The following is a 13,191-nucleotide window of genomic DNA, read 5'->3' as shown; positions in this document are numbered from 1 at the left end:
GTTTGAATAGGTTATATTTTCTTTTCATTGCATTTCAGATACTAAGGAACACACTGAAAAATAGCATGACACACAAACATTGAGTTGATGATCATGAAATCTATAGTTTCAGAAGCTAGATAATGTTGACAACAGCACCATTTTTCCTGCTTCCAGATTGGAAATTTATCCAGTTTCAATACATATAATTAACCCATTCTGAATACATCAGGGATCAATAAATTTATCAATTTATTTATTTTTAAAATATTTTTCAGGGTTTTAATGCTCCAAAGCAGTATTCAGGCAAAGTAATCTATGTTGTTCGATCTCAATCAATAAGGGGTTCCCAATGTGACATTTCATATGCAAATATCCATTATGACAACAATCTTCTCATGGCCCCAATAACGTCCTTATTCCTTAGGCTATAGATAAAAGGGTTCAAAAGGGGTGTGATAATGGTGTAAAACACTGCCACTGCCTTATCTTGCTCTGGAGAATGCAAGGAGTGTGGTCTTGTATAGGTGGAGAGACCAGTCACATAGAATAGGCTTGCCACAATCAGGTGAGAGGAGCAAGTGGAAACAGCTCTTGTCTGTCCTTTGCCTGAGCTCATCTGGAAAACGACAGAAAGTACACAAGCATAGGATGCTAGAATGGCCATGAATGGTAGCAGCAGAATAATAAGACAACTCAGAATGACTGTATACTCATACATGGAAGTGTTCTGGCACACCAGTTGTAATAGAGACGGAAGTTCACAGAAAAAGTGGTTGATGAGCCGTGATCTACAAAATGGAAGGTGAAATACATATAATGTGTGTATTAAAGCATTGATAGAACCACTGGTCCATGCACATGTAACCATGAACCAACAGATCTTCTTGCTCATGAGTATGGGATAGTGTAAAGGGTGACAGATGGCTACATATCGGTCATAAGACATGAAACCAAGAAGAAGGGCTTCAGTCCCACCAAGGACCATGAACAAAAATGTTTGAATCACACAGCCTAAAAAAGTAATGGTCTTACTATTTGACAGAAAGTTAGTGGTCATCTTGGGCACTGTGGTGGAAATGTTCATTATATCCATGAAGGAGAGTTGACTGAGTAGAAAGTACATTGGAGTGTGGAGTCTGGTGTCCAGTCGAATGAGAAGAATCAGTACGATATTCCCCATCAGAGCCACTGCAAAGATAATTACAATGGCAACAAAGAGGAAAGCATCCTTTTGACCAAACTGGAAAAGACCAGAGAGTATAAAATCTGTTTCAGCACTTTGATTTCCTGTCTTCATAGTTTGATTCCCAATATCAGAGCAGATCTTATCTAAAGATTCCATGCAAAGAGAAGGACTGCCCTTTAATAAAAAAGGGAAGATTATTAAATGAGTTGAATTGCATCCAGACCATTTCCTCAGCCAAGTAAAGTATCCAGATGGTACATTACTTTGATTTTCTACCCCAAATGAATAGAAAACAAAATTATCTTAATTTGGTAACTTTCAGATAACAAACTCCTTATGATCAGAAATAAATCAAAGTTTTTACACACAGGGTGACTTTTAGAGAATTTCTTACTCACTTTTCTTAGCTCCTTTTTAAAATTTAAATTCAGTTAATTAACATACAATGTATTAGTTGTTTCAGGGGTACAGATCTGTGATTCATCAGTCTTATATAGTACCCAGTAATTGTTACAACACATACTCTCCTCAAGCTCTATATTTTTTGATAATCAAAAACATGAATCACACTTCATATACCAATTAATTTATGACAGTACTAAACACACTGTAAATTTCCATCCAGTTTGAAAAATACATATTTTCTTCTCTTTTTTCCTGTCTTTAAGTCCAGAATATATGGGTATTTCTAAAGCATATACAAAGTTATCTATTCAGTTTTATTTTTCTTTTTCTGCACCTCTGATTCCAAAAGGTAATAATATGGTAAGCGTTAAAAAGATTAAATTCTGTAAAACTCTTCCATAAAGCTCAAGAAATTAATTTTAGTTTCTTCCACAGTAATGTATTATAAATAATAAAAAAATTTTTCACTCAATAAAAGAGGAAAATAGGACAAAAGCATGTGTTAAGATGAGAATCACCTGAAAGGTATCCTGCATCTACTTTCCTCCAAAATGAAATTCTCTAACACCCAGACTCCTCTTCCAACAACCAAAAATGCTTTTCAGGAATGGATGAAATTCCACATGTGAAGTTACACTCCATGTAATTTTTCAAAATTTTTCAAATTTTTCAAATTACATTAACATAAAATAAATACATTAAAGCCTGACAACTCGGGCGCCTGGGTGGCTCAGTGGGTTAAGCCGCTGCCTTCGGCTCAGGTCATGATCCCAGGGTCCTGGGATCGAGCCCCACATCAGGCTCTCTGCTCAGCAGGGAGCCTGCTTCCTCCTCTCTCTCTGCCTTTCTCTCTGCCTGCTTGTGATCTCTGTCAAATAAATAAATAAAATCTTTAAAAAAAAAATAAAAAAAAAATAAAGCCTGACAACTCTTATATTATGTTCACCAATATAATTTAAAAATTACAATTCCCAATATTAAAACAACTCTATCAGGTAGCTCTGATGACTTAAGTAACAACTTTCAAAGCACCAATGGTCAGAATCGCCAAACTTTGGGAAGAGCCAAGATGCCCTTCAACATCTTAAAATTTCAACATAAAGTAGGAAATTTAAAATAGCATCATCTTTAAGTTTGTTTTACACCCAAACTGGAAACTTGACAGGAGAAGGGAAGCAAAATTAAAGAGTGTGTTTATCATAGTTGAATTCAGAACAAGCTTAATATTATTAGGTCCATAAACTGAAAGTCAGAAATTTCTACCTAAACAATTTTATAAAATAAGTAATTCTATCTACTGTTATTTTCATACTAATAAAAACCTCATGATTCTTACAGTCCACACATATTTTCATTGGCATTTTCCACACTTTCCTTGAATTTTGAATTCTGCTTTGATTAAAATTTTTAGTGTAAATTTTATTTTAAGTAAAGGAATTAGGTAACTCATAGGAGATATACATTAAAACAATGAGTAGAAATGGAAGCCATACATTTAGAAAATGTATCGCCTTCATATTTTCAGTCAGTAAGAAGATAAGTATGAAGACAGATTTTTTCAAAATATAACTACTAATTATAATCATGACCTGTATGGAACCATAAAATGTACAAGAAATTTAATTGAGTCACATTAAATTTTCACCATGTATTTTTTTATTTCCTGAAATACTTTACTTCTTTTTCATAGTTCAATTATTTCAAAAATGTCGCATATAAATTTATGCTAAACATAATGTAAAATGTTAGAGCTTCAAGAAGAAAGAAAAAAAATATATTCACTAGCCCCTTCAAAGTCATACTCTTTAAGTAAGTGGTATACAGTGCTACCAGACTATGGTCCTATCTCATTGCATCAAAATATCCTTCATCTCCTTTGTCCATTAAGCCTGGGATGATTCAAGTTCAGTATAAGACCAAACAAATCTCAGATACTTACCTCTTGTTTAATAATATGTTGATAACATAGCCAACTCAAAAATAGTCCCATTGAGAAAGTCTGCATGTGAGATGCATAATAGAATTCACACTGCATAAACTTCAAAATGAAATGCATTACTTTAAATAGTATGTCTGATACTAATTGCATATTTTCCTTTTCTATATAGGTTGTATTAAACTCATCAAGGCACACCAAATTCTTTTCACTTACCTCAGAGAACTCAGCAGATTAAACACTTGTTTGACAGTTGAGTGACTGATACTATGAAGATTTTTTTCTCTCCACCAAGTCATGTCTTTGAAACTAAAGAAAAAAATATTTCCTTAAAATCGTACATTTTCTCCTGGATGAACAAACAAATTTTTCTTTACTTTTATAAAATAATCTAAAGGTCATTTCTTTTGAAATATATACCCTCATGTGGAGCTGTGTCTCATTCTTCTAGAATTTTTTTTTTAAAGTTAAGCATTAAAAAAGAATGAAAGATGTGTCTGCAATAGTGTATATAGGAAGGATCCCTAAAACCTATGTGAGGGTTGCAATCACAGCAATTGAAAGAAAGAAAGAAAGGAAAACAGAAGGAAAGAAAAAGGAATTTTAGTAAAACTACATGATTTGTATGAAAAATATGGTAAAGGTAGGAAATGTAGTAATGTATGTAAAATGTAGTAATATAGTAAAACTACATTATATATATTTTATATATTATATATGTATTATATGTAATATGTAGTTACACAGGCAGAAAAAAATATACTTTGAATAACCAAGCTATTTAGTGTGACTCATCTGAAAAACAGCAAAAAAAAAAAAGTGATTCGGAGAGAAATTCAAATATATTTCATACTTAAGTCTCTAATTTGAAACTTATTTTAGGAACTGTTAATGTACCCTAAGTCTATACAATTTTATTTTATTTTTTGCCATAGGAAAAAAAAAACTTTGATCATTTAGCATAATAAATTTAGTAGAAAAAATAACTTAAACACACACAGACATTTGGCTCCCTTTATGTAAGATTTTTAACCTCTTAAGGCAAATGGACTAACTGCCTAATGATGGTGGAAACTCATTTTGATTTCAACAGCCCTTTTGGGAAAACTTGGTCTCTAGTCCACAATTAAGCACATACTACCCATTCCATTTGTTGCTTCATTAGAGCTGATGTCAGTTCTTCAAAAGAAAAAGAAGAAAAAAAAGATAAGACTTAGCCAAATATTTTCATATATTTGTAAAAATGAAAAACAATGACATTGCCAGTCTGATAGTGTTTTAAAAAGTATTAATTAACTTAATTTTGCCTTCAGAATATACACATGGATTTGAACTCTGCATTCTTTTTTTTTTTTAAGATTTTATCTATTTACTTGACAGACAGAGATCACAAGTAGGCAGAGAGGCAGGCAGAAAGAGAGAAGGAATTAGGCTCCCCGCCGAGCAGAGAGACCAATGTGGGGCTCGATCCCAGGACCCCAGGATCATGACATGAGCCAAAGGCAGAGGCCTTAACCCACTGAGCCACCCAGGCACCCTGAACTCTGCATTATTTTTAAAGAAAGATTTTATTTATTTGTTTCAGAGAGGAAGCAACTGAGAGAGAGAAAAAGCATTAGCAGTTGGGGAGAGACAGAGAGAGCAGGAGAAGCATACTCCCCACAGAGCAGGTAACCCAATGTGGGGCTACATCACAGGACCCAGTGATCATGACCTGAGCCAAAGGCAGATGCTTAGTCAACTGAGCCACCCAGGTGTCCCAAATTCTACATTATTAATAACTAACTGATATAGAGTTGGATTTTTTGTGTGTAAAAATAGGTAAGAATTTCTAAGGATTTACATGACATAAGAAATATTACCTGTTAACTAGTGCTTTTTCTTTCTTTCTTTCTTTCTTTCTTTTTTTTTTTTTTTTTGGATACAGAAATCTTAAGAATATAGGCTTGCTTACGGAATTAGGATTAGGTTTTTTAAAGTTCTTAAGGTGCTATTTGTGCCCATGTTCAGAGACAGAAATTTAAATGATAGCAAGATAGTCACTTAATATTTTTTCTATGCCAATAATAGTTAATTGTCAGAAATTAAAATGAGGTTGGATTTTAACTAGTCAATCTCCTTAACTAATTTTATGGGATAATATATGGCAACACCTGTGCTCAGATTTGAGACATACAAGAAAAACTAATAGAAAAGAGAATCATGGGAATGTGGCAGAATAGTAGGGGTCCCTGCATTTCATCTGGTCCCCAGAATTCAGCCTGATAGTTATCAAACCATTCTGAACATCAGCGAATACAACCTGAGATCTAAGAAAAGAATTGCTGCAATTCTAGAAATGGAAAAGCAACCACTTTTTGCAGAAAGGTGGGAGATGCAGAAAAGTGAGTATGAGCGGATATATTGGAAGATAAACTTTAGGGGGAGCGAGCCTCCATAAGCTGACTACTGGAAAGTGATATCATTGGAGTGCGCAAAATTGGAACTTTTAGAAATCTGCTCTGGTAAGGGATGTCCCAGCCGGAAAGGTTCTTAGGTGCCAATGTGGGGCAGAATTCTAGGGAGAACTGTGTGATCTCTGGATCCCTTGGGTCAAAGAAAGAATGGAGTTCCTGAGTGTGCCAGAGTTCCCAGGCTTGGAGTAGGGAACCTGGTTGCAATTAGCAAGGCCAGGAGTGGGCTTTCAGCTCAGTGATGCCATAAACCATGAACCAGTGCAGGATTGGTCAACTACTCTCCTAGCAGGAGCCCAGCAAGTGGCAGAATCACAGTGAGAACCTCTTCATTCCCCAGGAAGGAGGTGCAGATGTGTTCCTCAAGGGTCTTAAGAATTTGGAGACTCAAATTGGGGTTATGTGTCTCAGATAAAAATGCTTTTTCACAGGCTGAGTGAACAAAGAATGAAGACAGAAACAAGGGAGACAAAAGTAACTGACTGCTTTTCCCTGAGGACACACAAAGACTGGGTGTGTGATACTTCAGCTCCAGGTCTGGAGATGAGGGAGCCACCATTTGTATTATCATCTTCTAAAGCAGTGCTGAATGCCTTCAGGGAACAAAAGGCACTTAGAGCAACACAGAGCCACTTACACTGAGCCTGGGCCTCTGGCAAGGACAGTGAAACTGCAGCTAGGAAAGGCATCTGAGAATCAGTGAAACAGGTCTGACTCCAGGAAAAAGCCCTGAAAATCAGTGCAACAGTCCTAACTCCAGAAGACCAAAAAGATCATCAGGTGAATACCAAGTTTATAGACCACTCAGGATTGAGAAACTCCTGTGCTAGGGGAAAATAGTGTATAGAATTTGGGGTTTCTTCTAGTGATTCTTTAGCCTTTCAGTTTAAAATATCATTTTCCATTTTCTCCTCTTTTATTTTTTCCACTTTCAAATAATTTCTAATTCTATTGACTTTTTCAAAGTATTTTTTAATTTTCATTTTTACATTTACATTTTATATATTTTTAAATATTTGGCAGCCTTTTATTGTATTCAATTTTATTTTTGAATGTCTCTATCTATAGCCAAATACATGTAAGATTTTCTTTCTTAACAATTTTGAGATATAGTGTCTTCTAACAAATGGAACAAAATACACTCAGGAGCTGGGGTATCATATCTTCTGTCCACCTGTTTTATTATATTATCCCTTTTTTCCTTTTCTTTTTCTTTTTTTGGTTCCCGATCTCTTCTGATTTGTGTAGTGTATATTTCAGTGGAGTCATGGTTGTTATTCTTGTATTCTGCTTTCTTGTTCTTCTATTCTTCTCTGAACAAAATAAAAGGATGGAAAAGTTCCCAGAAAAAAAGAGCAAAGGCAGTGATAATTGCCAGAGACTTAATAATTATGGCTATTACTAAAATTTCCAAGTTAGAATTCAGAATAATGATTATAAAGATACTAGCTGGACTTGAAAAAAGCATAGGAATCTCTAAAGAATCCTTTAATGGAGAAATAAAAGAACTAAGACCTACTCAGGTAAAACTAAAAGAGGGTTTTCCTGATATTCAGTAACAATGGAGGAACTTCCTGCTAGGATAATGAAACAGAAATGAGATTTAGTGATATAGAAGATAAAATGAGGGGGGACAAAGGAACTGAGAGAAACAAATACTGGTTCATAGGAGGATTTGAAAGATCAGCAACATCATAAGAAAAATCAATATATAATAATTGGGTTCCTGGAGGAAGAGGAAAGAGAGAGGAACAGAAGATACATTTGAACAAATAATAGCTGAGAACTTCCCTTATCTGGGGAAGGAAACAGGCATTAAGCTCCAGGAGGCACAATAGAACCCCCCTTCAAATCAATAAAAATAGATAAACATCCTGCCTTATAATAGCAAAGTTTGCAAATTTCAGAGACAAAAAGAAAATCCTGGAAAGAGCTTGGGAAAGAGGCCCTTAATCTATAGGGGTAAGAACATTAGACATGGCAGAAGGCCTAACCACAGATACCCAGTCAGAGAGGACTGGCATGATATATTCAGGGTGCTAAATGAGAAAAACATGCAACCAACAGTACTTTACCCAGCAAGGATAACTTACAGAAAAGAAGGAGAGATCTAAAGAGCTTTCAGGAAAAACAGAAACTAACTAACTAAATAATGATCAATAAACCTGCCCTGCAAGAAATATAAAAGGGGTTCCTTTAAGCAAAAACAGAGCCCAAAATTAACATAGACCAGAAACAAACAGTGATAATAGAATTTATACTTAATACAATGCACGAAATTCATATATTTCAATATTTATTCTGAATATAAATGGGCTAAATGCTCCAATCAAGAGATACAGGGTATCATACTGGATTAAAAGCAAAACAAAACAAACCAAAACAACAGCAACAACAACAACAAAAAAAACCCTGTCCATTTACTGTCTCCCAGAGTATCATTTTAAACCCAAAGACACCTCCAGATTGAAAGTGAGTGGATAACCATTTATCATACTAATGGACATCAAAAGAAAGCTGGGATAGCAATCCTTATAACAGAAAAATTAGATTTTAAAACAAAGCCTGTAATAAGAAATGATGTGGGACATGGCATCATACTTAAAGGAACTATCCAAGAAGATATAACAATTCTAAATACACTCCTAACTTGGGAACAGCCAATTATATCAGCCAATTGATAACCAAATTAAAGAAAAACATTGATAATAACACAGTGATAGCAAAAGACTTTAAAAGCCTGCTGACAGCAATGGGCAGGTTATCTAAGCAGAAAATCAACAAGGAAACAAGTACTTAGAATGAAATAGTGGGTGAGATGGACTTCACAGATATATATGGAACATTCTATCCTAAAAGCAACAGAATGCACATTCTTCTCAAGTGCACATGGAATATTCCCCAGAAAAGGTCACATACAGGGTCATAAATCAAGTCTCAACCAGTACCAAAATATTGGGATTGTTCCCTGCATGTTTTCAGAGCACAATGCTTTGAAACTGGAACTCAATCAGAAGATGAGATGTGGAAGGAACTCAAATACTTGAAGGCTAAAGAGCATTCTACTACAGAAAAGAGTATACATTGGGGGAAAAAAAAGTCTCTTCCACAAATGGCTTTAGGAAAACTGCAGAGCCACATGCAGGAAAACATTCTCTTTCACCATACACAAAGATAAACTCAAAATGGATGAAAGACCTCAATGTGATTCAGGAATCCATCAAAATCCTAGAAGAGAACACAGGTAGCAACTTGCTCTACCTCATCCAAGAAACTTATTGCAAGACATGTTTCTAAAGGCAAGGGAAACAAAAGCAAAAATGAACTATAGGATGTTTTCAAGATTAAGTGCTTCTGGACAATAAAGGAAATAGTCAACAAAATTAAAGGGTAAGGCACAGAATGGGAGAAAATATTTGCAAATGACATGACAGATAAAGGGCTTATATCCAAGATCTATAAAGCACTTATCCATCTCAACACCAAAAAAACAGTCCAGTCAAGAAATGGGCAGAACACATTAAATGGGCAGAAGACATGGGCAGAAGACACACTTCTCCAAAGAAGACATGCATATGGGCAGCAAACACATAAAAAAAAGCCTCAACATCACTAGAAGTCAGGAAAATACAAACAAAAACCACAATGAGATACCATATTATACCAGTCAGAAAGCTAAAATTAACAAGACTGGGAACTACATTACATAGCTGAGGATATCAGAAAAGGGGAACTTTCTTGCACTGTTGGAGGGAATAGAAGCTGGTGCAGCCATTCTGGAAAACAGTATGGAAGTTCCTCAAGGTTTTAAAAATAGAGCTATCCTATGACCCAACAATTACACTACTAGGCATTTATTCCAAATATAGAAATGCAGTGTTCCAAAGGAAGAATTCCATTTTTTTTTGTAGCAATGTCTAACATAGCCCAACTCCAGAAAGAGCCAGATGTCCATTGACATAGAAATGAAAAAAGAAGAAAAAAAAATATATATATGAATATTACTCAGCCATCAGATCAGAAAGTATGAAATATTATCATTTACATCAATGAGGATGGAAATGGAAGGTAGAAAACTGAGTGAAATAAGAGGATCAGAGAAAGAAAATTATATGGATACACTCATATGATGAATATAAGAAACAACACAGAAGATCTTAGGGGAAGAGAGGGAAAACTGAATGAGAAAAAAAATCTGAGCGGGAGACAAACCATTAGAAACTCTCAACTATAGGAAACAACCTGAGGTTACTGGAGTGGAAGTGGGTGGAGTTTGGGAAGCTGGGGGATGGGTTATAAGGAGGGCACATGATGTGATGAGCACTGGGACTTATATGCAACCAATGAATTATTGAACTCTATTTCAGAAACCATTGATGTTTTATATGTTGGCTAACTGAATTTAAACTCAAAAAAGGAAAAGAGAATCACAATAACTAGAAAGTCAGGGTAAGATAGTTTAGAGCTCAAAGAAAATATACACTTATGTAATTTAACCTTTGCCATGTTTGAATATAAAGTATTTTAGAGTGTTCCTACTACAGTGAGTACATATATCCTATTTTTATTTCTTCTAGTTATTCAACATGCAACACTTAGTTAAAAACATTGACTCTCACTTTTTATTTTTTATTATTATGTTATTATTATTCTGTTAACCAATTTGTAGTATATCACACGTTTTTGTTATACTGTTCAATTCATTAATTGTGTATAAAAACCAAGGATCACCACAAGAGATGTCCTCCTTAATATTCATGACCTGGTTACCACCACATCCCTCCATTCTGTAACCCTCAGTTTGTTTCCCAGAGTCCATAGTCTCTCATGGTTTAATTCCATTTCTTATTTTTTCCCTTTTAGTTTTCCTCCTTTCCCTTATGGTCCTCCACAAAATTTCCTCATGTTCCACATATGAGTGAAACTATATGACAATTATATTTTCTCTGTTTGACTTATTTCATTTAACACAATCCCCTCCAGTTCTGTCAGGTGATTCTGTAATTTCCATTGTATATGTGAAGTACATCCTCTTAATCCATTCATCTTTTGAAGATCATCTTGGCTCCTTCCACAGTTTGGCTATTGTGGGCATTGCCTCTACGAACACTGGGGTGCATGTGCCTCTTCTTTTCACTGAATCTGTATCATTATGGTAACTATATACCAGTGCAATTACTTGGACTTAGGGTGGCTCCATTTTCAACGTCTTGAGGAATTTTCATATGTTTTCTAGGGTTGCCTGTAAGAGCTTGCATCACCACCAAGAGTGTGAGGTTCTTCTTTTTCCACATCCTCACAACATTTGTTGTTTCCCTTTTTCTAAATTATTGCCAGTCTAAATTGTGTAAGTGGTATTTCATAGTGTTTTATATTTTTTAATTTTTAAAATTTTTATAAACATATAATATATATTTTTAATTTTTATTTTTTTAAATTTATTTTTTATTTATTTTTGGCAAAACAGTATTCATTATTTTTTCACCACACCCAGTGCTCCATGCAATCTGTGCCCTCTATAATACCCCCACCTAGTACCCAAACCTCCCACCTCCCCACCACTTCATACACATCAGATTGTTTTTCAGAGTCCATAGTCTCTCATGGTTCAGCTCCCCTTCCAATTTCCCCCAACTCCCTTCTCCTCTCTAATTCCCCATGTCCTCCATGCTATTTGTTATGCTCCACAAATAAGTGAAACCATATGATAATTGACTGTCTCTGCATGACTTATTTCACTCAGCATAATCTCTTCCAGTCCCGTCCATGTTGCTACAAAAGTTGGGTATTCATCCTTTCTGATGGAGGCATAAGACTCCATAGTGTATATGGACCACATCTTCTTATTCATTCATCCGTTGAAGGGCATCTTGGTTCTTTCCACAGTTTGGTGACCGTGGCCATTGCTGCTATAAACAGTGGGGTACAGATGGCCCTTCTTTTCACTACATCTGTATCTTTGGGGTAAATACCCAGGAGTGCAATGGCAGGGTCATAGGGAAGTTCTATTTTTAATTTCTTGAGGAATCTCCACACTGTTCTCCAAAGAGGCTGCACCAACTTGCATTCCCACAAACAGTGTAAGAGGGTTCCCCTTTCTCCACATCCCCTCCAACACATGTTGTTTCATGTCTTGTTAATTATGGCCATTCTAACTGGTTTAAGGTGATATCTCAATGTGGTTTTAATTTGAATCTCCCTGATGGCTAATGATGATGAACATTTTTTTCATGTGTCTGATAGCCATTTGTATGTCTTCAATGGAGAAGTGTCTGTTCATATCTTCTGCCCATTTTTTGATAAGCTTGTCTGTTTTGTGTGTGTTGAGTTTGAGGAGTTCATTATAGATCCTAGATATCAACCTTTTGTCTGTACTGTCATTTGCAAATATCTTCTCCCATTCCAAGGGTTGCCTCTTTGTTTTCTTGACTGCTTCCTTTGCTGTTCAGAAGCTCTTGATTTTGATGAAGTCCTAAAAGTTCATCTTCGCTTTTGTTTCCTTTGCCTTTGGAGACATATCTTGAAAGAAGTAGCTGTGGCAGATATCGCAGAGATTGCTGCCTATGTTCTCTTCTAGGATTCTGATGGATTCCTGTCTCACATTGAGGTCTTTTATCCATTTTGAGTTTATCTTTGTGCACGGTGTAAGAGAATGGTCGAGTTTCTTTTACTTATAGCTGTCCAATTATCCCAGCACCATTTATTGAAGAGACTGTCTTTTTTCATCTGTATATTTTTTCCTGTTTTGTCAAAGATTAATTGACCATAGAGTTGAACGTCGATATCTGGGCTCTCTATTCTCTTCCACTGGCCTATGTGTCTGTTTTTTATGCCAGTACTATGCTGTCTTGGGGACCACAGCTTTGTAATAAAGCTTGAAATCAGGTAACGTGATGCCCCCAGTTTTATTTTTGTTTTTCAACATTTCCTTAGCCATTCGGGGACTCTTCTGATTCCACACAAATTTCTGGATTATTTGTTCCAGCTCTTTGAAGAATACTGGTGGAATTTTGATTGGAATGGCATTAAAAGTATAGATTGCTCTAGGCAGTATAGACATTTTAATAATGGTTATTCTTCCGATCCAAGAGCATGGAATGGACTTCCATCTATTTGTGTCTTCTTCAATTTCTTTCATGAGTGTTCTGTAGTTCCTCAAGTACGGATCCTTTACCTCTTGGTTAGGTTTATTCCCAGGTATCTTATGGTTCTTGGTGCTATGGAAAATG

The 13,191-nt window shown here is 35.5% G+C and overlaps 1 protein-coding gene across 1 annotated transcript; it reads right to left on the bottom strand.

The window, feature by feature from the left end:
- Window positions 1-358: 358 nt before the first annotated feature.
- Window positions 359-1,279, bottom strand: LOC132027678 (olfactory receptor 2AK2-like). The gene has a single exon (XM_059416436.1). The coding sequence runs from the start codon at window positions 1,277-1,279 to the stop codon at window positions 359-361; it is 921 nt and encodes a 306-aa protein (XP_059272419.1).
- Between the last annotated feature and the right edge of the window lie 11,912 nt (window positions 1,280-13,191).

This window comes from Mustela nigripes, chromosome 12 (assembly GCF_022355385.1).
Source record: "Mustela nigripes isolate SB6536 chromosome 12, MUSNIG.SB6536, whole genome shotgun sequence".
Taxonomy (NCBI): Eukaryota; Metazoa; Chordata; class Mammalia; order Carnivora; family Mustelidae; genus Mustela; species Mustela nigripes.
The sequence above is the reverse complement of the archived record's forward strand: the minus strand, read 5'-3'. Positions and strand labels throughout refer to the sequence as shown.

Coding starts and splice junctions, on each gene's coding strand:
- LOC132027678 (XM_059416436.1), bottom strand. CDS start 1,279: ATGAAGACAGGAAATCAAAGTGCTGAAACAGATTTTATACTCTCTGGT.